The sequence below is a fragment of the Spermophilus citellus genome (genome assembly GCF_964194105.1).
Source record: "Spermophilus citellus genome assembly, chromosome: 10".
Classification (NCBI taxonomy): Eukaryota; Metazoa; Chordata; class Mammalia; order Rodentia; family Sciuridae; genus Spermophilus; species Spermophilus citellus.
The window spans coordinates 118,852,961-118,880,273 of record NC_138197.1 but is presented as its reverse complement, the minus strand read 5'-3'; the positions used below and the strand labels follow the sequence as shown (position 1 = coordinate 118,880,273).

General features: G+C 43.3%; 1 protein-coding gene across 1 annotated transcript in view; it reads left to right on the top strand.

The window, feature by feature from the left end:
* Positions 1–27,041, top strand: part of PAH (phenylalanine hydroxylase) — a gene marked incomplete at both ends in the record, with an annotated part of 73,958 nt that extends 46,917 nt beyond the window's left edge. Inside the window, 9 exons of the mRNA XM_081311469.1 lie at positions 10,862–10,929; positions 14,730–14,926; positions 16,851–16,986; positions 17,506–17,575; positions 21,122–21,178; positions 22,266–22,361; positions 22,897–23,030; positions 24,853–24,968; positions 26,998–27,041. Of these exons, the coding sequence (XP_081167595.1) occupies positions 10,862–10,929; positions 14,730–14,926; positions 16,851–16,986; positions 17,506–17,575; positions 21,122–21,178; positions 22,266–22,361; positions 22,897–23,030; positions 24,853–24,968; positions 26,998–27,041 (918 nt within the window). The remainder of the gene's footprint in view (positions 1–10,861; positions 10,930–14,729; positions 14,927–16,850; positions 16,987–17,505; positions 17,576–21,121; positions 21,179–22,265; positions 22,362–22,896; positions 23,031–24,852; positions 24,969–26,997) is intronic.
* Between the last annotated feature and the right edge of the window lie 272 nt (positions 27,042–27,313).

The following is a 27,313-nucleotide window of genomic DNA, read 5'->3' as shown; positions in this document are numbered from 1 at the left end:
ATTATATTACATATAACTAGATAAATATGTTTCTATAATAAACTAATTTATTAATTATTATAATTAATATGCATATATTAATAAAAGTATATATGAATATATATACATATATATATTTGCTAATGCAGTTCTTGCTAAGCAGCACCCAACAGTGAGTCTTGAGGAAGTTTCCAGTCTTCCCTGTTTATCCATAAAGTGAAGGTCCTGCCTGTTCATCTTCACATGAACTTCCAGGGGCTTCCTCAAATATTCATTGTGAAGTTAAACTAAATTATCCTAATGGTATTTCAGTCTCTAAATGGTATTTCAGTCTCTAAATCTATACTACTTAAATAGTTTGTCCAAGAATCAAGGGACGTGGAGGTCCCGGATCCATCTTCCCATGTAGGATGCAGACCACTCTGGAGCTGGGTGGCAGAGGTCACCCCAGGCAAGGCTCTGATACGCTCTTGGATGGACCCCCAGTGTGGCACTCCAGCCATCTGTCCTGTTAGCCCAGCCTCTCCAAGGTCTCCTCTCAGGAAGGGATCCGTCCCGCTGGAAGCCAGCCATCAGTATCCCTCTCCTCCCAGGGTTTCTGTGTCTGTCCTCCTGTGTCCCTGTAGTCTTCTTGCTGGCCTTTCTCCCTGGTCATTTGAGACAGGAGGAGAGGAAGCCAGTCCAGAGAGAGGGACATGTCCTTCCCCAAGTCTTCATGTCCTCTCGGAGGCCGGCCGATGGATTGGCCTTAATACTCTGGAATTCTTTCTTCTCCGCCAACCCAAGCCCCACCTCTGGCTCCCTGGCCTTTCAGTGTCATGAATTTTATCGTAAAAATACAACTTATCAGGTACACAGTCCCCCGAAGAGGAGGCGCCAGGCTCTCGCTGTTCCTTGGATTTCTCATCAAGCACAGAGCAAACCCTCCAGGGTGCCTCTCCTCAGTCCTCCAGGCCCCGCAGGCCTGGCCTCAGCGTGAGAACCTGGAGCCCACACCAGCCGGCGGAGAGCAGGGACTGTTCTCCCAGGGACCCTCTATTCTGCTCTGTGCCCTTGCAGACAGTATGATCCCTCCTTTCCTGACCCCTGCCTTTGTCAAGGGGCCTTAATTTTTGACCCAGTATCTCACATCAGGGCCTCCAAAATAGCCGCTGTGAGAAATGAGGGAAAGGAAAGGTTGTCACCAAAAGAGAGACATCTGCCTTAGGGCTTTGGCTAAGTGGGAAAATGAGACGGGGCGGCTGTTATTCACCCTGCGCCTCCTGCTCTGCTGTGCGCCTCTGTCCTCCCTCCTTCCCTTCTTCCTTCCACAAACATTCATCAAGCTAATGATGTGAACAGCTAACATTTCCTGAGCACAGGCTGCGAGCCGGGCACGATGCATGTGTTTTTAAATCTAAATGTTGGTCACCAGCCTGGGAGGGTTCTGCTCTTCATCTTCTGATGAGAAATCTCAGGTGGAGAGGGCCGCGGGGCCTCTGGTGGATATGAACTGTGTTCCAGGCCAGGTGAATGAAAGGAGGTTGAAGTGACAAATAGACATGACCCCTGCCCTCCAGAGGCTTCCAGGTGTGAGGCAGACGGTGAAGGTGTGTCAGAGTGATACCAGAAAGAACTGGGACAGCCTCTGTTTTTTGTTTGTTTTTTTGGTGCCACAGTGGATTGAACCCAGGGGTACTTCACCACTGAGCCACATCCTCGGCCCTTTTTATTTTTTATTTTGAGACAGGGTCTTGCTAAGTTGTTTAGGGCCTTACTAAGTTACTGAGGCTGAATTTCAAACTTGCGATCCTCCTGCCTCAGCCTTCTGAGTCGCTGGGATGCACCTTCATGCCTGGCTTGGCATAGCTTCTGTAAATGAGGTGGGCAAAATCCAAGTCTCATTTAATTTCAGTTTCCAAAAGTGGCCATGCTGGGCCTTCCCCCTTAGATGCTTTCCCTTGTTCTTTCCCTGATGGAAAACCTCAACCCATCTTGGGAGGCTTAGCTCCTCTCCCCTGCCCTCCTAAGCTTTCTCATGTCTCTTTCCAGGCTTAAGTATTTCACATGATTGCTGTAGGAAGAACTGTGTCTCAGGGATGGTTGTATCTCAGTGGGTTCACCCTTTGAGCACAGAGCATCAGATCCAAGTAAATTCCCTCTTCCTTTCCTCATGCCTAAAACCTCATAAGGCCACAAGATTATATACACACACCAGCAAAAGGGTCTCATGTGTATTTCCCAAACTGTAGTCTATGACAAAATCCCATAATCGAACCAAGGAATGTGGTATTCTATAATCCATTTTAAGATGTTTTGTAGAGACCAGTCATTTCTACAAAAATGAAACCCATTCATCTTCATGTTTCCTCATGGAACTCCCTATCCATGAAATACTTAGCAACACTACCTTGAAAGCTCTTGTTCTATGGAACACGGTTTGGGTAATGATCAGTTAAATAGGAACTCAGACCTGGTTTAAGAAGTCAGTGTGTGCTGTTAGTTTTATGGGCACCATGGTCTGGAAGGGTTAGGGAGGCCTTCTAGAAAGGGGGAGACCTGAGTTGAGCCCTCTAACAACCAATGTAGGCTTACTGTCTATCAAACCAGCCCCAAATCTCCACAGCCTAAACCAATAAAAATGTACTTGCAGCATAGCTCAGTGGAGAAGCTGCATTACACTCCAGAGACCAAGCCCTCATGGCTGCACCCTCCTCCAGCTCCCCAGAGCCCTTCCTTTTCTTCCAGCACCTGGGATGGGGGAAAGAAGGAGCAAGAATTGCTCTTGGGAGGTTCTTCTGGACCATGCTGGAGACAGCTCACATCCCTCCACTCAAATTCTACCATGTAGAACTCAGCCGTGGGGCTAGTACCAGTCACACAGGAGACGAAGTCAAGTACTTAGCAATGCGCCCTAAATAAAGGAGGCAGGACAGATCTTGGGGAGCACCAGCAGCCTCTGCCACTCAGAGCTGAACCCCAGGGTCCCCTGACCCAGCTGACTTGGTGCCTGTGCTTCGGTCTTGTGACAATGGCACTAGAGGGGGCTGTCGGGGGAGAAACACCAGCCACCACAACTGTCCTTCTGTGTGGAGCTCCACATCTTGAGCCAAGTCTCTCCAACTGCTTTTTCATCTTTCACCGTCTGGGTGTTGAGTTCCCTGCTCACCAGCAAATTCCCCAGGAACAGGATACGTTCTCCAGGGTTCTCTCCTTTCCTCTTTCATTCGCCCTCTGTCCTTCTCCACCTGGGGCTGTCACAGTCTGTTCTAAGGGTCAGCCATCCAGCTGAGTCATCAAAGGCCCCTGCCCTCTTATTAGCTGCTCCGCCAAGGCCTAGTTTTCACAGTTAAAAACAACTGAAATACAAGTACACGGTGAACACCTGTGCACGATCCATTTGACTCATTAACGAGGAACCGTGAAGATATGACGAAGATGGTACAAAGGACACGAGACACCAAAGTATATATAGTTAATAGGAAACAGAACCCTGGCTCACATCACAAAGAGGGATGCACCGATGACTAATGTCCACCAGGCAATGCAACCACAGTCCACAAGTACGACTTTTTTTCTCCTAGACAGAGATTAATTGCAACTTAACCCTAAAATAAACATTTTGCAATTTTTAATCTAAAAGTCAGCATCCACTTTGAAGATTCTTAATTAATAAGTAGTAAATATGTTTTCCAAGGTCAGACAGTGAGCTTGGAAGACCACGCTCTAAGATGACATTGAAAAGACATAGGGTAATTTTGTTTTGCAAAATCACCAAGTTTTTGTAAAATCTGTTCTTAATAGTTATTACTCAGGGGTATTCCAAGTGGGCTATACACTGACAATTAAGTGATAAGGAAGACAAACAGGTTCTGTGTTTGGTTGTAATCAATAAGCGTGATGGTCTTATAAAGGGAGAGAGACACAGATGTTGCAGAGGGAAGCCAATAAACTTTGGGGAAATCAAAGAAGGTCTCTAAAGGAGCCATTTAAATCAAGATGGAAAGAAGAGGTCGTCGCTCATTGATCAAATCCAAGTCATAAGCAAGAGCACATGTGAAGACCTTCATTTGGGGAAGAGTGGCAGGTTTAAGGAATTGAAAAAAAGACCAGTACAACTGGGAGTCCCATTGGAGAACAGCAGTGGCTCAGCCTAGGGCAGGGGACATAGACAGGACCAGATCCCATAAAGCTTGGTGGACTGTGTGAAGGGCTTTGGACTTTATTGCAAAGCAATGCGAAGCCCTTTGAAGTTCTTAAGGAGGGGATAACCCTCGAATATTTGTGTCTTCCAAGTCTCCTTGGGCTGAAATAGAGGAGGCAAGCAGGCTCTGGAGAAGCCACTTGGAGGGTAGGTGAAAGACCACCTGGACAGCAGACACAGAAGTCCAGGCAGGAAGGGAAAGTGGCCTGAATGAAGGAGGAACAGTGAAAATGAAGAAGGTGGCAGGGGTGTTTGGAAGGTAGAGTGGGCGGAAATGGATTACTGAACACCAAGGAAGAAAGTGGGGGGAAGTTGACTCCCAGCGCCTGGGCCTGACCAGCCAGGTACCCAGATCCTCTCCACAATAGGCTTCTTGGTATTCTCAGTAGTGACCAGGACAGCAACCCGGAGTGAGCTAGGGCAGGGTTATGGTCAGCGTTTCCCCCGTCCATTGGTTTGCAAGCCTCCTCTGGCCAGTCTCTATAGGGTGGGAATGATAGGCACCTAGTAAATACCAGCTTGAAACTCTTGTCCCCTGGGTACTTATGAAATGTGAAAAGCCTCTCATTACTGGCCTACATGAAACGTGAATAGCAAAGTGAGAATTCTGCAGGTGTCATTTATAAGGCCCAAGGTGGGTGGTGGGACTCTATAACCTATTCCAGAGAATCCCCTCCGTGCATGCCGAGAGGCACCCCTCAGGTTTTGGAGTTTCTCATCATTTTGTGCAAATGTATCATACTTTGAGTGCATACTTTGTGCTCAGAACTTTACCTCATGCCCTACCTCCATTACTGAATCCAATTCTCACAATCCTGTGAGGTGCCTAGGATTAATGATTCCATTTTATTGATAAGGAAACCAAGGCTCTGAGAGGTAAATCAACCAACACTGGAGGCCATGCTTCGGTCAATGAATGGATTCTGATTCCAAGCCAGCCTGTCTGACTTTAAAACCTGTGTCCTTTTCCTCACTTATCCTAAAGATGGCATTTCTGGGGTTTACTCTGAGTTAGAATATCAAGAAAGATGAACTAAATGACTCAGTCTAGAAGAATCCTTGGGAGACTTTTCTATATTGTTAACCCCCAGTCCCACTCCCACCCTGCCAAAGTCGTACCTGCAAATAACAAACTTCTGAACTTAAGGAACCGTATGAAGACTTCAGGCAATATTATAATTTTGCATCCTGTCAAATTCTCTGCTCTTTCCCCTGGTTCTCCTCCTCGTTGCCAACTTTCCCTCACCACTCCTTCACCAACAATGTATTTTTCCTGTCAAAACATACTTGGTTACTTGCAGTGCAACCAAAATTGCCGCTATTAACTTAATTGAGACAGGGTGATTATAAATAAATGACATGCAGTGCTACCGAAATTGCTGCTATTATCTAAATCAAGACAGGGTGATTAGTTGTCACCAACAGCAGCTTCATTGAGAAAGCATTTCATGTGGATGGCCACAGAGACTCCGGGGTCACCTGACAGCCCCAAAGATGCAAGCCCAACTCGTGGAGAGGCTGAGCTTCAGGACCAGAGATCTCTCTGGCCATTAGTCACTGAGAGGGCAAAACTCCCTGGGATCTGCCTGGTGGGCACTCCTTGCAGGCTGATAGTAACATAAAGCTGGAAAAGGCCTTGGTTGAAACTCTCTCACGTAGAAAGTCTGTGTGGCATATGATAGGTGTGTTCACACAGCTCGGTATGTGACTCTTCTGTCACTTTCCCAAGATGACTTAAGATGGATTTTAATATTACTTTGCTTTCTTTCCAAATTATGAAAGATTCATACTCACTGTAGGAAGCTTCAAATGCACAAATAGTATAGAAGAATAAAACATGCCCCCCCCACTACTTACAAGTAACATTTATTAGAGCTTGGTGTATTTTTTCCACCATTTCATTTATATAATTTTATTTTCCCTCTGACACAGTTGATGCTAGACATACAACTTGTATTAAGCTTTTGTTTTCACAGGTGGCAAAACATTAGGCCACACAGCATATTATAGATCAACCGTGGAGCCAGGTGGGGAAGAGACATGGCCACGGGCATCCTATTCTGGAGGCAGCATGAGACGGGGATCCACTGATTAAAGGAATTCTTCTCTTGATTTTCTGATCCTCTCATTCAGCTCTCAAATATCAATTGCCAGCCTGGGTAGGATCAGAAAACCCTGATGAAGTTGCTGGTTCTGCAGTTAAGGACCCTTTAGCAAATGGCCCAGTGGGATTAATTGTCCTTATTTCTAGATCAAAATATACACACATTCCCCAAGGTGCCTGGAGCAAAGGTGTTCATTTTATAGCTAGGGACTAGAAATGACATTTCTACTGACTGTTAAGACGGACAGTAAGAATGACAAATATTAAATTTATATTTAAATGTACATTTTGAGTCCTAAGCATGCACATGTAGACAGATAAGTGTTCTCTGTTTAGCCCAGTAGATGGGTTACTTGTACGCATGTTAATATTGCTTGGAAGTCAAATCACGATTCCAGGTTTTCTTTTCTTTTCTTTTCTTTTTTTTAATTCTCTGGTTTTTAAAAAAAATTATTTGTTTTAATTAGTTATACACGACAGTGGACTGCATTTATGCACTTTAATATATCATACATAGATGGGATCTAATTTCTTATTTTTCTGAGTGTACATATTGCAGAATCATAGTGGTCATGCAGTCACTTATATACATAGAGTAATAATGTCTGTTTCATTCTACTACCTTACCTATCCCCACATCCCCTCCCCTCCCCTCCCATCACTTCCCTCTACCTAATCTAAGGTAATGCTATTCTTCCCTAGTGTCCTCACTTTATTGTGATCTAGCATCTGCATATTACAGAAAACATTTGGCTTTTGGTTTTGTGGGATGGGCTTATTTCACTTAGCATGATATCCTCCAACTCCAACTATTTACTGGCAAATGCCATAATTTCACTCTTCTTTAAAGCTGAGTAATATTCCATTGAGTATACAGACCACATTTTCTTTATCCATTCATCTATGGAGGGACACCTAGGTTGAAACATTCATTAAAAGAATAAAAAGTCAACAAATAAATGACCTAACACTACATCTCAAAGCCCTAGGGGGGAAAAAACCAAATCAACACCAAAAGCAGTAGAAGAAAGAAAATAATTAAAATCAGAGCTGAAATTAATGAAATCAAAACAAAAGAAACAACTGAAAAAATTGACAAAACAAAAAGTTGGTTCTTTGAAAAAATAAATAAGATAGATAAACCCTGGCCATGTTAATGAAGAGAAAAAGAGAGAAAACTCAAATTACTGAAATACAAGATGAAGAAGGAAATATCACAATGGACACATCTGAAATATAGAAGGTAATTAGAAACTATTTTAAAAATTTATACTCTAATAAAATAGAAAATACTGAAGACGTCGACACATTTCTAGAGACATATGACCTAACTGAATGAGGAGGTCATACATGATTTCAACAGATCAATTTCAAGTAATGGAATAGAGAGCTGAGGGCATCAAAGGAAGAAAAACTACTTGGGGTGGGAGTTATGCTTCCAGGGCATAGCATTGTGGGTCCTGTAATCCTGCCACCCAACTAAATGCTTTTTTTAATTTTTAAGCACTGACTTTTGAAAAAAAAAAAAAAGCAATGAAATAGAAAACACCATCAAAAGCCTACCAACCAAGAAAAGCCCAGGACCAGATGAATTCTCAGCCGAGTTCTACAAGACTTTCAAGGAAAAATTAACACCAATACTCCTCAAAGTATTCCATGAAATAGAAAAGGAGAAAACCCTTCCAAACTCATTCTATGAGCTAATATCACACTGATACCAAAACTAGACAAAGACACATCAAAGAAAGAAAACGTCAGACCAATATCCCTGATGAATATAGGTAATAAAATTCTTATAAATCGCATACAAAAACATATTAAAAAGATAATGCACTATGATCAAGTGGGGTTCATCCCAGGGATGCAGAGTTGGTTCAACATAATGGAAATCAATAAACATAATTCATCATATTAGTAGACTTAAACCAAGAATCATATGATCATCTCAACAAATGCATTTGACAAAATACAGCACACCTTCATGTTCAAAACACTAGAAAAACTAGGGATAGTAGGAACATACCTCAACATTGTAAAAACTATATATGTTAAACCCAAGGCCAGCATCATTCTGAATGGAGGAAAATTGAGAGCATTCCCACTAAAAAACTGAAACAAGACAAGGATGTCATCTTTCACCACATCTATTCAACATCATCCTTGAAACTCTAGCCAGAGCAAATAGACAAAAGAAAGAAATTAAAGGGATACAAATAGGTAAAGAAGAAGAACTCAAATATCACTATTTGTTGATGACATGATTTTATATCTAGAAGATCCAAAAATTTCTACCAGAAAACTTCTAGAACTAATAAATGAATTCAGCAAAGTAGCAGGATATAAAATCAACACCCATAAATGAAACACATCCCTATACATCAGTGATGAATCCACTGAAAGAGACATTAGGAAAACTATTCACAATAGCCTCCAAAAAAAAAAAAAAATCCCTGGGAATCCAGGAATCCAGATTTTCTTACAATATTATTTTACACCAACTTATCTCTGACCAATGGTAGAACACCCAATGGTAGTCTCAAGTTCCCAGTTTCCTAAGCTTCCCTATCTATAACTAATGATTCCAAACCAGTCAGTTCTCCAGGGAAGACAATAGGGTTATACATCATCATCACCATGCCATGTGAGAGTCTGCTTTCCGTTGCTCTGATAAAATGCCTGAGAAAATCAACTTACAGGAAGAGAGATTTCTTTTGGCTCATGGTTTCAGAGGCTTCAGTCCAGGGTCTCTTACCTCCATTGCTCCTGGGCCTGTAGTGAGGCAGGACATCATGGCGGAAGGGCATGGTGGAGGAAAGCTGTTTACTCACTACATGGCAGTCAGGAAGCAGAGCGTGAGTCGAGGTGGGTGGGGTGGGGCTAGAGGGGAAGGGGCTGGGGACAAACTATACCCCTTAAGAACACTTCTGACCTACTTCCTCTGGCTGGGCCTGACCTTCTAAGTTTCTACTGTCTCCCCGTAACACCATCAGCCAGGAACCCAGCCTTTAACACATGATCTTTAGGAGGACATTCTAGATCCATGGCATCTTTTCTAAACTCAGTAGTCACTTACTATAGTAACTGGGATTTGGGTTTGTCATTTTAAAATGTGTAGTCATTATTATTATTATTATTTGCTTTTCTATGAAGTATTTGGATTTTTCAATTTCTCAAAATTCACCCTAGTTAACAAAGTAGGTTCCTACCCCCAATTCTGTCCATCAGCAGGTGTCCGTGGTTCCTTTTGCATGCCAGATCCTCTGTTCCAGACTCTCTGAGGAAATTTCATTGCATTCATTGACTTCTGGTTCTTCATAATTATTGGTAGTCCATGATATAAAAAGGAAAGAAAGAAAGAAAGAAAGAAAGAAAGAAAGAAAGAAAGAAAGAAAGAAAGAAAGAAAGAAAGAAAGAAAAAAACCCGGCCAACCAATTCAGCAAACAAAAGAACAGCAATATTTGAAAATCAGGAAATTATTTATCTTAAAAAAAAAAAACTTCTTTAAACGCTGAGCTTCATGTTACAAGCCTTAACTTTCAATTCATTAATGCTGTGGTTTGGGGGTCATTGGGACAGAGAATTGCAAGGGAAAGTGGTGGACTATGAGGCTTACTGGGACATGCTTGGAGGGAACCAAGCAGAGTTCTGAGGTGATGTACCAGTCTGTGTCTCACCAAAATTCAGACTATAGTAAACTTTTTTTGGAAAATGCCCTTTTGATCAATCGCAATCATTTCCCACTCAAGATGTGCCCTACCGCCCACCCCCCAACACTTGAAGACATACTTGTCCTCTGTTCACTTGGAAATGTTCTGCTTGGAAATTGTTTAAAAGGACTGGCTGACAGTCAGCCTCAGAGGAGAAGCCATTATCATCCTTTTGATGTCCTGAGATGGATTTCTCAGTTGGTTGGGCCCCTTCCAGGTTGTAAAGGTTGACAAGTGACTGGAGTGCAGTGGAAAGGGCTTAGAACTGAGTGATCCAGGTCCTGGCCTGGCCTTTATTATGACTCCATTTCTCTGAGCTGCTGTTTATTCTAGAAAGAAGGAGATGGTTGTATTGGTCTACCTGGCAAGTTTGTTGTCAGAGTTGTGGATATAATAACCCCTTGGCACACAGAGACTGGCACGTAGTAGGAACTCAATAAAGGTTATCTTTAAAAATTGCTATAAGCAGGTACCTATTTAGCTGTCAAGCAGTTAGGAATCCATGCTGAACATGCTCCGTGGGTCAGGAAGGAAGGGCTGGTTGTGATCTTCAAGCCGACTGTCTATCCTACTATCTTTGCCTGACTTAGCAGGTTCAGAAGGGAAAAATGCTGTGGATGAGATTTCTTTAAGAACAGAGTGTGCCTGTAGACCTTGGAATCCTACTGCAGGGTGGGTCTTGCCTAATTGAAGGCATTGCTGATAACTTGTCATTCAGAGTGTTTGGTGTGAGCTCACCCTAAGTTTAATGAGACTGTATTTTTAGGGTGCAATCAGATGAAGGAGACTCACACTGCCCAGCATGGAAGCTCCCATTCAAGGTATTTATAGAGAAGCTAAATTTTTACTACAAAGGCCTGAGTAATCAAGTGTCTCCTCTCTCTTAGGGTTTTAAAGATCCTGTGTACCGAGCAAGAAGAAAGCAGTTTGCTGACATTGCCTACAACTACCGCCAGTAAGTCTCACTATTGCAGAAAAGATAAGAGAGAAGTGCCTACCCCTAGCCTACATCTCTTTTGCTTTTGGTTGGAAAATACCAGCATGGAGTGTGCCATGGTGTGTGTGTGTGTGTGTGTGTGTGTGTGTGTGTGTGTGTGTGTGTAGGCCCTCCTTTTAATAGCACATGTTAAAAAAAAATTGCTACCAGACAAAACAAAATTACCCACTGCACTAGGCCTCAGTTCTCTCCCAAACTTTGTTGCCTAATGACACAATGTCTGAAATCATTACAGAACGTCTCAGTCTTGAATGAAATAGCCTCTGGTCTTCTCCACATTGAAGGAAAAAAAAAAAAGAGGATCGTTTGTATTCAAGAAGGAACTGGCGGCTTTACTGAAATAATGAATCATGAGAGGTTTGGGGCCAGCAGAGTTCCACTTTTGTCTGGTCTCACCCAGCTGTGAAGGGCAATTTTAGGATGTTTTTCTCTATTCGGGATTGAATGCCCCTCCCCGATGCTAACTTAGCCAAAAGAGAATGCAAATATCAAAAATGTTGTTTGGGAAGAGAATGGTTCTGCTATTTTCAGTCCTCATGAACTCCATCAATCCTACCAAGGGAAACTTATGTTTGGAGGGACAGTGCCATCCCTGAGTTAAGGAAATGAGCAAAGATATGCACAGGAAGAGACCAAAAAGGTGGGCAGAGGACTAAGGTGATAGTACTTCGGCAGCTCTGATGAGATTATGACTGAGATAACGGAGATGCTGGGACTTGGTACACTGAGGTCACTGAGTTCCTAGTTAACCTGAAAACAATGGAAAGACCTCTAGAGAAAATGGGGGAAAGTTCCTCCTCTGAAGAACTCCTGACAGTAGAAGGATCCAGAACCTGGCATCCCTTGGTCAGATCTAAGCCCATTTGGGCCATGGCTTCTGCTGAGCAGGAATCACAGAACAGGTGACTTCTCTCTGTCCTCACCTTTGTCCCTCCATATCAGGCACAGGCAAGAGTCCTCCTTCAGAGTCTGTGGGGACAGATCATATTTGAAATGTCCTTACAGTGTGTTTGGGGTTTTGCTAAATACTTTGCATATGTTATTTTTTTTTCAATTTTCAAATGAGAAAACTAAGGCTTAAAAAGGTGAAGTAACTTGTCAAGGTCATATAACTAATAGGTGATAAAATTAGGCTTTTAATTTTACCTCTAAAGTTATTCTCAATACTTCTGTGGTGTCTGACAGCTGGGTACAGGCAGGTCCAGGACTCAGGGATTCTCTCTCTCTCTCTCTCTCTCTCTCTCTCTCTCTCTCTCTCTCTCTCTCTCTCTCTCTGGCTGTAGTGGCCTCTGCACTAGATGGTTTTCAGGCATTGACCTCACCTCTCCTGAAGATGGACCCTAGTACCTCTAGGCTGACCCAATAGAGGTTCCATCTTTTTCCAACAAAGTCAAAGTTCCGTGCTTGAGTCTCATCAACTCTGACCAGGACTTGTCTATCCCTCAGCCAGTCACTGTGACCAGGGAACAGGACTCTCTCATTGGCCACATCTGGTTATAACACTCACCTCCGAAGATGGGGAATGGAACCTTCTTGTACCCAGACATTGTAGACCGACAGGGGAGGTGGGTACTTTACTGAAAGAATAAGGAACAGATTCTGGGTCCCTAGAATAGCAAATCTTGATCAGGGGGACATCTTGGTGCTTTGGATATTACTATCTCTTGAAATTTGTTGCAGAAGTATCAAGGTATGGTGGCACACACGTATAATCTCAGTAGCTCCAGAGGCTGAGGCAGAAGGGATAGCACATTCAAAGCCAGCCTCAACAACTTAGGGAGACCCCAAGAAACTCAGCAAGATGCTGTCTCAAAATATAAAATAATAAAAAGGACTGGGGATGTGGCTCAGGCTCAGTGGTTAAGCACTCCTGGGTTCAATCCTTGGTACAGAAAAAAAAAAAAGAAAAGAAAGGAAATATCAGATGCCTTTCTTTTTAAATGAGAATCAGTTATAATGGTCATGATCAACAATCTCCTGGTTGCTCTTTGTCAGTACCAGTGTTAGGGACTTTACCCTTAGTATTTCACTTAATCTTATCCACACTTTACCAATAGTTATTGCCATTAACCTGTGTTACAGCTGCACAGACTGAGACGCAGAGAGGTTTATTAAATTTCCTGAGGACACATAGCCAGGAAAGGGCAGACCAGTGTTGAACCAGTTTCTGTTCATTTCCAAAGCCTTCCCCCCGGCCAAGTGCCAGCACTTGGCCCTAAAATAATGGTACATTCCGAGGGGCTCACCTGATGTTCTTTCACAGTCCTTGATGGTCCCCACAAGATCCTCCAAGCTTGTCTAGCTTTTAATTCATAAGCAAAACCTTGTCTTTTCCCCTAATCCCTGCTCATATTTCTGTAGAAAATAACAGTGACTTGACTTTAGTTTCCTTGGATGTGCTACAACTTTGAAAGGGCAGGAGGGATCAAATTTGGAGCCTGATCTGAAATTCCGAGGTAAAAAGTTTGACTTTGTCCTAGACTGTGTCCCCTGTGAGGGAAACAGGCCCACAGCCCAGGACACATCACTGGTCTTTGAGATCAGACTTTGTTTTGTTTTCGTTTGTTTTCACTGTTCAGAACACAGCTCAGGGCCTTTCAAATAAATGACTCTTCAACAAAATACGTATCAGTCACCTGGGGAGCTGATCAGAATTCCAAAGTCTGGGTCGTACATTCAGTACATTCAGAACCCATGGGGCAGGGCCCAGTGTGTGTATTTTGTCAAGCTCAGTGTTGGCTATACCTTAGCATGTATTTATTTACCTGTCTCACTCTTTATTTAATTTTTACCCTTGAATCTAGAATTTTTTCCTAAATAAAAAACACATACAATACACTTGTATGCATTCTATATAAAATATGTTTGTACTGACAAAACACATATATGTTTATATATATAGTATTTATACATATATATACATTGTGGACTCCTAGCAGGTAAATACCTTTGTAACTTCCCAGGAGTAGAAACACCAAATTCAGCAGGCACACACCCACTCAAGAAAGGTGTTTGAAACTCATGATCCAGGACCCACCTATCAGATCCAGCTTAGCCCACAGGGTTAATTGTGTTAGTTGCTGTAACACAAGGCACTGTGTGGCTTTAACTGAAGTCAGGTATCTTTGTTTAGAAAGAGGAAGCATTCTGGAATTGCCTCAGCACCCTCCTCCTTATCACCTTATACCTGCTACTTTATACCTGTTGGCTACCTGCCTGGCCCCTACAGGTAAACAATTAGAGAGAACAGCAGCAGGACCAAATGATTTCCCACAGTGAGAGCAAATTCCCAGTGTGGGCAGTGAAGTGAGGGCATATATATGTCGTTTAATCAAATTTCTCATGCACCAGGAGAACCAACACGATAATGTTTCTATATCAGTACGTAGAATTTTCCCCTTTTGCATCACTTTTTTTGGGGGGAGGATAGGTACTGGGATTGAATTTAGGGGCACTCAACCACTAATCCCCATCCCCAGCCCTATTTTGTATTTTACTTAGAGTCAGGGTCTCATTGAGCTGCTTCGTGCCTCACTTTTGCTGAAGCTGGCTTTGAACTCGCGATCCTCCTAACTTAGCCTTCCGAGCTGCTGGGATTACAGGCATGTGCCATGGTGCCCTGCTCACATAACTTTTGAAGCTAGGCAGTGGTGGCATCCCACAAACCCTGGAGCTCGACTCTTGGTGACCTGGCCTGCGTTCCCCTGTCTGCTCTGCCCGGGTCCCCTGGAGACACCTGTTTCCTCTCTGTGTTCTAGTGGGCAGCCCATCCCTCGGGTGGAATACACGGAGGAAGAGAAGAACACGTGGGGGACGGTGTTCAGGACCCTGAAGTCCTTGTATAAAACCCACGCTTGCTATGAGTACAATCACATTTTCCCTCTGCTGGAAAAGTACTGTGGCTTCCGTGAAGACAACATACCCCAGCTGGAAGATGTCTCTCAGTTCCTGCAGAGTGAGTCCTCACCAAGGTCAAGGGTCCTGAGGGAGCGGGAGGGCTGAGGGAGAGGAGCGGGAAGGGGTGGTACCTGGAAGCCAGAGTGAGTCAGAGAGTTGGTAGTAATGTCCTACATCTGTCCCTGAAGTTGGTTTTTTTTTTTTATTAAATTTTTATTTTTTTTTTATTGTACTCAAAGCTCAAGGTGCCCAGTGAGGGTTCTCTCTGAAGGTTTGCTCTCAGGAGATGGCTGCAGTATTTGTGTAAATGCCCTATGTGGGGTGGTCTGTGCCTGGGACATGAATCCTGCCCTTGACCTTCTCTAGCTGGGTAAACCTGCCTCAGTGTTGCCACCTGTTCAATGGAGACAATGTCAACCATTTAGCCTTTCTCACAGGGATGTCATCACAGTGAAATAAGATGTCACACGTGAAAGCAGCACCTACTGTTGGCTGCTTGGGGAATTTGGACTGAATTGCCTCTGAGTGGCTCAGAGAGAGGTACTCTCCCTTCTGCAAAGAGGGTGTTAATCCAGAAAACGAACAAACAAACAAACAAAATAAAACAATCAGCACGTACTGAATACCTACTATGTGCCAGGTAGAATGAGGGAAAAGGTAGGAAGACAGAGTGCAGGTTTATAGCAACTGAGAATATTCTGTTCATATGAACTGTGCAGACTCTGGGGCGAGGCTCCAGGAAACTAGATGGCAGGGAGGGATGTTGTAGCTGGGACAGGTTGGGCTATAGGAGCTTTGGGATCTTTTCTGTTGAGAGAGTCTCCTAAGATAAAGAGAAGAGCAAGAGGAAGCTTTAGCCTGAAGATACCGTGAACACGAGGGAAGAGGCAAGGAGGTCCTGAAGACATTCTGTAGCTGATTATTATCTTTAGCCAATGATAAGAATAATAAAACAGTAATACTAGCATTTGGGGAATTACATAATCATAATTAAGTGACCAGCCTCTGAAGCCAGATTGCTTGTGGCGTGTGACAAGAGCTTCAATCTCTGTGTCTCAGCTTCCTCTACTATAAAGGGGGATAATAATGGCATCTACCTCAGTGTCAGTGCAAATATCGGTGAGCACATGTAAAGTTCTCAAAACAGTGTCAAGCATGTGGCAGGTCATGTAGAGTATTAGCTGTTCTTATTATCATTATCAATGTGATTAGTGTTCTCCTTCTAAGTATGGAACAAATTGAATGACAGAGGACCTGGAGAGATGGTGATCATAATGTCAGTTTTAAAGAAAAGATACGTAGGTATAGATGTCCAGTCAGTCCTGTGTTAGATTTCCCAGAATTTTATCCTTGGTTAGGGAAACTAGCCTGCCAATTCACAGTGCATAGCTAAGAGTAGACCAGAATGTGTTCCTCCGTGGGCAGTCAATGAAGAAGGAGCCCTAGGGCAAGGGTTAAAGTCACGACCTTTGTTTCTTCTTCCCCAATACTATAGTCAGGTTCCAGCTCCTCCTGGGGTGGACTGTGTGAGGTACAGCAGAGAAACTAGAACTATTCCTTCCATTCTCTTTCCTCTGGGCAACAGAATGAAAATTCCCTTCCAACTGTGGAAAAAAAATAAGAATTAGTGAGTAAGTGTTCAACTCTAACAAGCAATAATAAAAGTGAAATATACTAGGTATTTCCAGTGAACTAAGCTCTGTGCTAAGTACTTTGTACTTAGCACTCTCGTGATGTTTGAAATATCCTTAAGCACTATCTATCTACATTTTGAAGATGAGGAAACTGAGGCTCAGAAATGTGTTTACTTGACCCACATCAGCCATTCATAAAACAGTGGGGTAGAGATGTGAAGCCAAACCAGCTTGGCATCAGAGTACCTGTTCCAGGGCAGGTGCATGTACTGCTTTCTTACCTGGAGGTCTTTAGGACCCTCTGGCTGCTCCGCAAAGGGGTTTGAGTCTTTGTTCTTTGCTTCTCAGGTTGTACTGGCTTCCGCCTCCGACCAGTGGCTGGCCTGCTGTCTTCCCGAGATTTCTTGAATGGCCTGGCCTTCCGAGTGTTCCACTGCACACAGTACATCAGACACGGATCCAAGCCCATGTACACCCCTGAACCGTGAGTACTGACTTCCAGCGCCTGTTGCTAGCCACGGTGGGTGTCACCCTTTCTGCTCCAAAAACAAGGTTTAGGATCACTGTAGGCTGATCCTCAGGAGTGGTTGTCTAAATTATTTGATAGCAATACTAAGAGGGAAGGAATCCTGTCTATTCTGAGTATTTTCTCTGTCCAAAATGACCAAATTTGAACATACAGAAGACTTGGAATGGGAAAGTGCTTATGACCTACAGCTCACCTAGGTGTATGAGAGGCTCTTAGGTCCTGCCCTACACCCTAGTGGACATATCCCTACGCCCCCTGGCTGCTGTGCCCTGCCCTGTGCCTGATCCTTACTTTCCTTGCCCTTCTTCCATTTCTCAACTGACCTCACACTCTGCATATCACTTATTCTTGAGAGTGAAGGCGTTAGCCTAAAAGAGTTACTTACCTTCTTTCTGCCCATTCCTCATGTAGAAAGATGAATTCTGGCCTGGCCTAACCCTCCTCCCCTCCAAACTCTTTGTTTGTGTCTTTCAGTGACATCTGTCATGAGCTCCTGGGACATGTGCCCTTGTTTTCAGATCGCAGCTTTGCCCAATTTTCCCAGGTAAGGAATGGATTGATTTTCCCCCTTCTAGTTATAGAGTTGGGACTGGATTTCTCAAATGAGCCGAGCCCTAGAGAGAGCCTTATACATCCTTTGCAAGAGTGGAAACCTGGTCGAGTCCTGTGATCCTGTCTGAGAGGGGTGTGTGGGTCTGTGGAGTTGGCTAAATACCCACTTTAGGGACATCATCGAGGATGAGTTGCTCATCCTCCAAATCATATTGTGCACAGTCAAACTCACTTATCTTACTTATCCTACCAGATGTAGTTTAAGAGCCTTTCATTTGTGAATGTCTCCTTGATTCCTGTGCAGACATCACCTTGCCTTCTTCCAAGTTCCCCTGGTACTTTTCCACTCTCATTTTCTTTAGGGACTTTCATACAAGTACATACACCAGTCATTGGTGTATGTATTTGAATTAAATAAGATGATATTTATTGAGAATCAAATGCCAAGGACCTGACTTACAGTTGAAAAAAAATAAATAAATATGTAAATAATTAAAGAGCCCAGTGTCTCCTCACCATCATCAAAGCAGCAATCTAGACCTTGATTTATCTTTTACAGTGATGAGCAAACTCAAAAGAAAAATCTTTTGGGGTGAATGAAAATATTCTGCTAATTCTCTCCAGGCACTGAGAGGCAGCCGAAAACCAGGCTTGGGGTAGCTGGGATCATGGTTGAGTGGCATGATGGCTCTGATGCACTCAGAGGATCCAACCCTACTAATGCCCAGCTCTGTGACCTGGGACAGATCGCCAGGGCACTCTGTCTTTGTTTGCACAGATCTGATCAGTAAGAAGCCTTCCCTGATAGTTCTCTTCCTCACAATGAAGAATGAGGATCAAATAGAATAACCCATGAGGAAATGCCAGGCCAAGTCTGAATTTGAGAATAGTGGGATTGAGTGTGAATATTATAATCATTTTTTTTTATCAGCTGGAAGAAATAAATATTTCCACGGATGAATTAAGAGGATACCACTTCATGTTTGAAACAAATGGACAAATCAGAAAGCCAAACTCATTGCTTACTAAGTCTGGGAGAACTGTGCTTGTAAGACACAGACTCTCGAAACAGACAAAGCTTTTGTTACTTCTGTGTGAGGTTTGGGGGAGCTAATGGAATTTGGAGATTGTTGGACTTTTAAAAGTGGGAGGGTATACAGATTAGTTAACTTTAATTCTGGAAGCACTTTCACTGACAGTGTAGTTACAGCTGCCCAGATAGCATTGATTACTCAGGACAGGCTTCAAATAGGGACTGGTTACTATATTAGAGAACTATCCCTTTTCTCCTTGGAGAGTAGATACTTCTTATTTTCACCTCCAGGAATTCTTCTACCAAGTGAGAGGCTAAGTGTCAATCCTCCTTAAGCCATTTCCATTTGGGGGAACCCACAGAGGGGTGGACAGTTAGGTATAACAGATAACAGCTGTGGGGCCATCAGTGTCACATGGTTCCAACTTTGATCTGGAAAATCCACAGGCAAGGAGACATTTTAAAAGTTCTATGAGAACATTCCTTTTTGACCTAAAGGTAGAACTTGCTTTTCCTTATAGGGAAGTTTGGGGTTGGGATGGAGCACAGGGAAATAATGGGGGCCAGCTCTGGGCTCAGGGAGAATGGTAATGAAAAAAATTGGGCACCATTTTGATCTTGGATTTATCAATGGATTTTGCTGGATTTGGGATTATGGCTTTTGGAAAGGTGGTTGGAATGGAGACAATGGAGGGAGAGCCAGGTTAAGGACAATATCTGAATCTGATTTACTCTACATTTGATGGCATTTTCTAAGCATAGTGGGGTTGAGGCTCTGGGCTCGGTGCAGGAGGGATATAGAAATGCAAACCATGTATCCTCTTGCTTCAAAGTTGTCTCAATCATTAGTTCTATTTGCCTACACTCATTCCTTGGGTGATCTCACCAAATCCCATGGCTTTGAATACTTTCTTGACTTTGATGATGAACAAATTTATGTCCTCAGCTCAGACTTCAGTCCTCAAACTCAGGCTTATATATCCACCTGCTTACTCAAAAGCTCCACTTGGGTATTAATTAGATATTTTCATCATCTGGTCCAGAACTAAATTTCAAATCTTGTCCAAACTTCCACCTACAAACATCCTCATATCAATCCATGACTACTCCATTCTTCCAGTTGCTTAAACCAAAAGCACAGGAGAATATTATCACCTCCTTTTTCGTTTACCACATGACCAATCTTTCAGTCTCTTCTGTGCATTCTACTTTTCAGATAGGCATAGTGCCTGACCATGTCTTACCACGTTCACTGCTGCACCCTGCGTCAGTCACCCACTGTCATCTTTTACCCTGTTGACATCATAGCCTCCTTACTGGCATCCGGCCTCTATTCATGACCCCTACAGCCCATTCTTGCTCAGTGGCCAGAGTGAGTCTTTGATAACATAAGTCAGATCCTGTCCACTTCTCTGGTCAAAACTCTGGAATGGCTTCCCATTTCACTGAAAAGAAAAGCCCAAGCCCTAAAATACCTAAAATGGTCCAACATAATCTGACTCTGAATCCTTTCTCAGCCACACTGGTTCCCTCTCTATTGCTTGAACCAACTTATATTTCCCCACTTTAAGGAATTTTTACATTGTCTGTGTGCTTGGCCTACAATGTAGTTTCCTCAGAGATCAGTAGAACCAATGATCTTGTTCAAAGTTTTGCCCAAATACTACCTTCTCAATGATGCTTCCTCTGAAACCCCGTTTAAGGTTGCATCTCTCCCAGACTCCCTGAAACTTGTAATCTTCCTGCTCCCTTTTTTCTTCTGTCTCTTCTTTCCGAAGAACTTATTCAGAGTACCACATATCTATGTATATGCATGGATATGTAAACCACAAAGTCAAGAATCTGTGTCAATCTTGTACATAGTCAGGCACACAGAAGGCATTCAATAAATATTTTTGGAAGGAATGCATAAAGTCGGAAACACAAACACACACACACAAACACACACACACACAAACACACACTCACACACACACACACACACTGACAAACCAAGAGACCATGAGAGGAATTCTGCAATTGAAATTGTGATGAGAAATGATCCATGACATTTCAAACTCTCCAGCTGGGTGATAGACCTGGAAGGGTTTCACACACTCATCTGAATTCTCCTATGGTGTTCCAAGGTACATGATTAAGCCTCATCTGATACTCCAGGAATGTTCCATGTTTGCTATGGGAGAAAAATCACTGGACTGGAAATAAGAGATGAAGCTTTAGATACCAACGCCCTGTGTGACCATGAACAGTCACCTCCCTTCTCCGTACCTCATTTGTAAAGTGAGCACAAAAGAACCAAATGATGTTGAAAGGTTCCCCAGGCTCTAGAGATCTTTGCTTCTATGAGGTGTGGTGGGGAAGACTTGACAGAACACCCAGGATCCATCTGGGCCCTTCTGAAGACAGCTGGCCACTCGTGACCTTTCTGTGGTCAAGCCTCAGCCTGGAACTGAGGGTAGGGGTTGGGATGGGCTGAGTTGGTGACTTTGCTTCTCCACTGTGCAGGAAATTGGCCTGGCCTCTTTGGGTGCTCCTGATGAGTACATCGAGAAACTCGCCACCGTGAGTCTTTCCTCCCCCCAGGTGGATGGTGGGAGTGCTGTGATGTGGCCCTCAGAGCTTAAAGATTTGCTCTTTCCTGGAAGGCAGGCTATTTGGGTGGGGGGTAATCAGAATGCAGTGGGTTCCATTTGCCCAGGGGAAGCCTCACATTTTGATTTCTCCTTCTTGGATTATTTTGGAGGCAGCTGCATGCAGATGTGTACACATAATTTTAAACAGAGTGTTCTTAAAAATAACAACTGGCTATACTGATCAAAATGCCTTGGTGCTGTGAAGTAGTCTGGATTCACAACTTTGAAGAGGGAATGTTCACATCTCCACCTTTATAGTGGAGCCAGCATTAGGCTCTTTTCTCAGACACAAGGTAGGAATGGGGCGGGCTCTTCATTCTCTCTCCCATGTGACTCTAATGACACTCATTCACTGAAGCTATAGAAGCAGCAAATCTGCATAGTAGATGATTTCCTCCCTTTATACTCCACGATTTCAACACATCCTTTCCCAGTTTCTAAGCCAAGAACCCCAAGACACTTTTCCCCAGTGCAGGCATCTAAGACGTGTTGGACTGTTGAAGGGAAAGGTCTTGGTTATTTGTGGAGATAAGTACAGTGGTTGACTTTAACAACACTCCAAGTTTTAGAATGGACAATGGGATGCACCCCTCATTGATTCCACCACCACCCAGTCCCCTACCACCCACTGCTAGACCTGATGGAATTACCTGGCAAACCCTACCAATTTCAGAACATTTTAGGGACATAGCACCATAGTTTATGCCACAGTGAAAAAAATAAAAAAGAAAAGAGGGGTTCCCATGTTAGAGGAATTTATTGGGGTTATCTTTAGGAGATTTCCTTAGTGCCCATCAAGGTGTATTTCCCATCATACCTTGGACTCAGCCAACACCTGATTCAACAGGTGAGTAGGTCGGGTGAGGCACAGGATACAGAGAAGTGAGGTCAAGCAGCACTGACTCAGAGAACAGACTCACACAGGCTCCTTCCTGGGCAGTTCTGTCCTTAATCCTAGGGTATCTGATACCTTCTCCTTCCTTGGGATATGCTCTCAGTGTGGCTTTCCATTCCAGATTTACTGGTTCACTGTGGAGTTTGGGCTCTGCAAGCAAGGGGATTCCATAAAGGCATATGGTGCTGGGCTCCTGTCATCCTTTGGTGAATTACAGGTATGACCCTAACAGGAACCAGGAATGAATTTAAAAGTGGTGGGTACAGGAGACCATTCTCATTTTGTTAGTATTGTTGAGGCCCCGTGTATCCATTTTGAGGTACAATTGGAGGCTCATCATCCAGTGATTGGTACTTAGCAGTTATGATTTGATTATGACTGTGGGTGTCAGAGGTAGAAGTTCAACTGCAAGTGCGCAGGGCCCTAGGGAGGAGGGAACTCCTCATCCTAAGACTGACCTGTGTATGCACTTTCCATGGATGCAAACACATGCCAGAAAATGTGGTTGGCTCCCACAGTGCCTGTTGATCTCTTTGCTTGAAAGTACTTGGAATGAGTTGTCACTTCCTATCTTGGTTGTGGGTTTTAGATGAGCTAAGAAGGGTTGAATCAATATATGCAAAATAACGTGGTTGACTGCGTTTGGGTGGAGTGTAGAAGGAATCAAGGTAAAATAAGATGTGCAAATAGCCCATGGGAAGAGCAGGACCCCATCTTGATTTAACTGAAAGCCTTTCACTTGGTGCCTGCAGTACTGCTTATCTGACAAGCCGAAACTCCTCCCCCTGGAGTTGGAGATGACAGCGACTCAGACATACAAGGTCACAGAGTTCCAGCCCCTGTATTATGTGGCTGAGAGTTTCAGTGATGCCAAGGAGAAAGTGAGGTGAGGTGGTGACCAGGTGTGTCCTTAGCTCTGCGAGTCCCTGACCCGGGCTGGTGATGCTGATCTGTGGGCAGTCGGCCTGCAGAACTTCCACACCCTCATCCATTTCCATGCTCTTTTGGGAGCCTGGACATCTGACTCTTGCAGACTGTCCTGACATTGGGTCTCTGTTCAGTGTAGACACCAAATCCAGTCATGGAACCCTGTGTGTGCAGAGTGGCCAAAAAGTCTCCCCTACCCACTCCACCAAATCAGTTAGGGAAGTCTTCCAACCACAGGAAATACCTTCTTCATTTTGCTCCTCTAATACCTGCATAACTTGCTTCTTTACCTCCTTTATATCTTTCCCCAAATTTAATCTCTTTGTCTTCATCTCTTATGGTCAATCATGCATCAACCAACCACGTATCTGAGAAATTCATCACTAGGTGATTGTCATTGTGTTATTAATGTCATAGCACGTACATACATAATGGTGAAGCCTACTGCACGCTGCAGCTGCATGGCACATACAAGGCACAGCCCATGGCTCCTAAGGCCTTGATGAACAAAATAACACAAGATTAACCAAGCACCAGAGAAAATGATGCAAACATTCTTGCTATGAGGCACAGTAAAGCTGAGATGTATGAGGATGCTGCTTGGCATGACCCAGAATATTATTTTACACTAAAATATTTATTTTTAAAAGTAGAAGAACACCAAAATAATGATTAAAAAGTACAGTATAGTAAATCCATAGAAAAGTAGCATAGTAACATAATTGTTGCCAAGTATTTTGTACTATGCACAATTGTATTGCTGTACTTTTGTATGACTGGAAGAGTAGTGGGTTTTTTGACATCAGCATCAACATAAACACATAAGTGATATGTGGCACTATGACATTACAATGGCTATGGTGTCACTTGGCAAGAGTAATATTCCAGTTCCTGGATAACCTTCTGAGACCTCTGTTATATATATGGTCTATAATCGGCCAAAATGTGTCTATGCAGTACCTGACTGTACTTAAAATCTCCATCCAACCATTCCCTCAGCACTTCTGTGATTTATTTTTCTTCCTAGCACTTCTTAACTTCTAACGTATTATAATTTAAGCTCCATAAAGGAAGGAGTGTTTGTGCTTTCTGTTTCCTGCTCTTTCTGGAGTCCCTAGAATAGCACCTGACATAAAAAAGGCATTGAACCGATAACTAGTGAAAGGGGTCAGTCCCAGAGGCAGTTCAGCAAGAGGCCTCAGAGTAGTTTCAGGACTCTGGGGCTCTCGGGCCTCTGAGCTGAGAGCTTGGCCTACAAGCCCTGCAACCCTCAAACCAGGTTCTCATCCAAGCAGGAGACAGGCCGAGCAGAGGGTCTACCCAACGTGGATGTCCTGATAGTCACCGTCACCACTTTTAGGAAATAGCTTAGAACCATCAGGTGATGGACCCAGGACATGGAGGCCTCTGGAATTCTGAGGCTGAGTATGTCAGCCTTTGGTGCATTTAGATTTGAGTAATTAAAGGTAAGATTCTGGCCCACAAGTCCATTTGCTCTGCTCTAAAATGACTCCCACCTCCACCTCTCACTCAAGGACCCCCAGTCCTTCCTGCTTGGCATTTCTAGTTCTCTCCTCCATCCTCCTCACGCCGGGAGCCTCACCTTCCTCCCACATCATGAAGGCTTCCCAAGAGGATCTCCCTAAAGTTCTCTGTTGTTCTCAGCCCTGGCTTTGGAAGCCCCTGTTCTGTGAGGCTTCAGTGTTAACAACGAAGGGAAATGCCACAGGAAAAAAAAAAGAGACTTTTCTCCAAAGGCTGCCCTGCGGTTTTGGTTTCAGGAACTTTGCTGCCATGATCCCTCGACCATTCTCAGTGCGTTATGACCCCTACACCCAAAGGATCGAGGTCTTGGACAACACCCAGCAGATTAAGATTTTGGCGGACTCCATCAACAGTAAGTAGTTACCCCTCTTTCCCAGAAACACAGGGTTGTGTTTTCTTACCTCACTATAGGAACAATAGGAGATTTATTACATGTTGGATTTGGAGACATCCCCACATAAGCCCCGGGATCATCGGGAGAGAAGAATTTGGCAAAAAGGAGAGGTTGCCTTGAGAGTTCCTTTTCCTTTCACTCTCGGAGACTCCCTTCCATCTCCTTTCTCTACACCACTTTCCTACACCTGGTCTGCCACTCTCAGGTGCCTCTCCATCCCATTCCTCCAAGTGTCTGGGTGATATCACTCTGCCTGGAATCTCATCTCCTAAAGAGCTAGTTCTGTCTCCATTCTCAGCTCCCCAGTAGCTCATCTATTGCCTTCTACTCTTCCTTGGTTATAGAATTATAATAGCTGTTCTTAAAAAAAAATCTCAAAGTTACCTTTTTCATATCTGATTCTCCCCCAACCCTTCAAATTGTTTTCTAGTAATTTTGACCAGTTTCTAGTTCCTGTGCTCTCTGGTTGTTCCTGGCCTTTTGCCCATGTAATTCTTTCCATTTAAAATAGTATCTTTCCCAGGCCCTTTTAGAGATGCCCACAACCTGTTTACCTTTAAGTCCTGTGTAGATGCCTCTTCTTGTAGGAAGAGTGGTTGGAGGCCCTTCCTTTGTCTTCCAGTGCCTGGAGATTCCTCTCATAAAGGATTTCTCACTGTTGTTTTATAATTGTTCACTTGGCTGTCTCTCCAACTAGACTTGGGCAGAAAGCCACAGCAGGTTTGCTATGGAATCCCCAGATCATAGCTCTATTCCTAAGAATTATATTAGGTACTCAAGAACTATTGAATGAATAGATGGAACTACCGAAGAGGGGAGCCCATAGGGAGGTATTCTGGATTCTGGGCCAGGCAGAAATTCCTGCCTTGCAGAATGCCAGTGCAGTCCAAAGGGATAGGTTGGCTTGAAGTGTCTCTGTAATGCCCCTTTCACGTTGCATTGGTAACCTCTGATACACAGAACTTGCCCTCATCACTGACAATATTCCACAGTAGGCATGGCTGCCTGTGATTTCTCATTTCAAAAAATCACTTGAAACACTCCTTTGGTGTCAATGTGTTCAGTGAAGAAGCGCCACGCACGCCAGAGGCTGGGATGTAAGACAGAGGTGTGAGGCTATAGCTGCTTTTACCATTTCCATAGCTATTTTTTTTCAAATTGTTTCTGAAAAGACAAAAATAGATTATCATTTATAAGGGAGTTTTCAAGAGCACAAACTAACCAGTTTAGGAACGGAGGGTTCTTAGAACTATATGACTTTATATCATCTTTCTACTTTTGATTCTTCTGGATCTAGGAGGGAAGGAGGTTTATGGATACTCAAGGCTTCTTCCACTTTTATGATGAGTATCTGACCTGTGTTCTTTGGCTTGTGAAAACTTGGCATGAATGGAATCACATGACACCTTAGTCTAGGGATCTGACAATCTAGGCTATGTGATCTGCTTAGAGCACACATTCCCAAACATTAGTATGCACCAGAATCATTTAGGAAGATGGCTAAAAATTAAAAAGTTCCAAAATAAATTTACTAAATTTGTGCTAAGTTTTGGGTGTTTTTATTGGCAATAAGACCTCAGGTGATTCTGACATGTGAGATTTGTATGAACCACTCTTTTGGGTTTAGTGACTTAGTTCCTTGAGGCACTTTTGGATAGTCACGTAAAAAGTAACAGAATAGCTAGTATGTGCCTGGGCAGAATCCTGTTAAGTCCTTTCCTGGTGAACAGACTCTGGAAAGAGGAAGATAATTATATTAATAGCTCTAGCACATACTAAAACATGGGAGTACCCATAGCACAACTGCCCAACTATATCTCCATAATATATCTCCTATCTACATAAGTTGTAGGTGCCATAAAATTTGAGTGACACCCAGCTTCTTCAGGAAGTCCACTGATTCCCTAGGGTTCCACACATTGTGGATACTCCAAGGGTATTTTTAAATTATATGTGTGGCCCTTACCAATGTTTTTCTTCTTTTTAGGTGAAGTTGGAATCCTTTGCAATGCCCTCCAGAAAATAAAGTGAATCTACAGACAGAACTTGGGTCAACTGAGAAGCTGTCCATAGAAATCTGGCTACGTTTTTCATCCATACAACTGAAAAAAAAAAAAAAACTTTATGTGACATGTTAGCCTTAAATACTTTTTAGAACAAAACAGAAGATCAACAAGTAAATCAAAATAATCTGAAGTGACAGTATATTAATACAAATCCAAAAGCATAATGGTGGATCTTTTGGAGTCCTCTTTGATTTAGAGATCATGATCTCAGACTCCCAATTAAGATAAAATAGTACT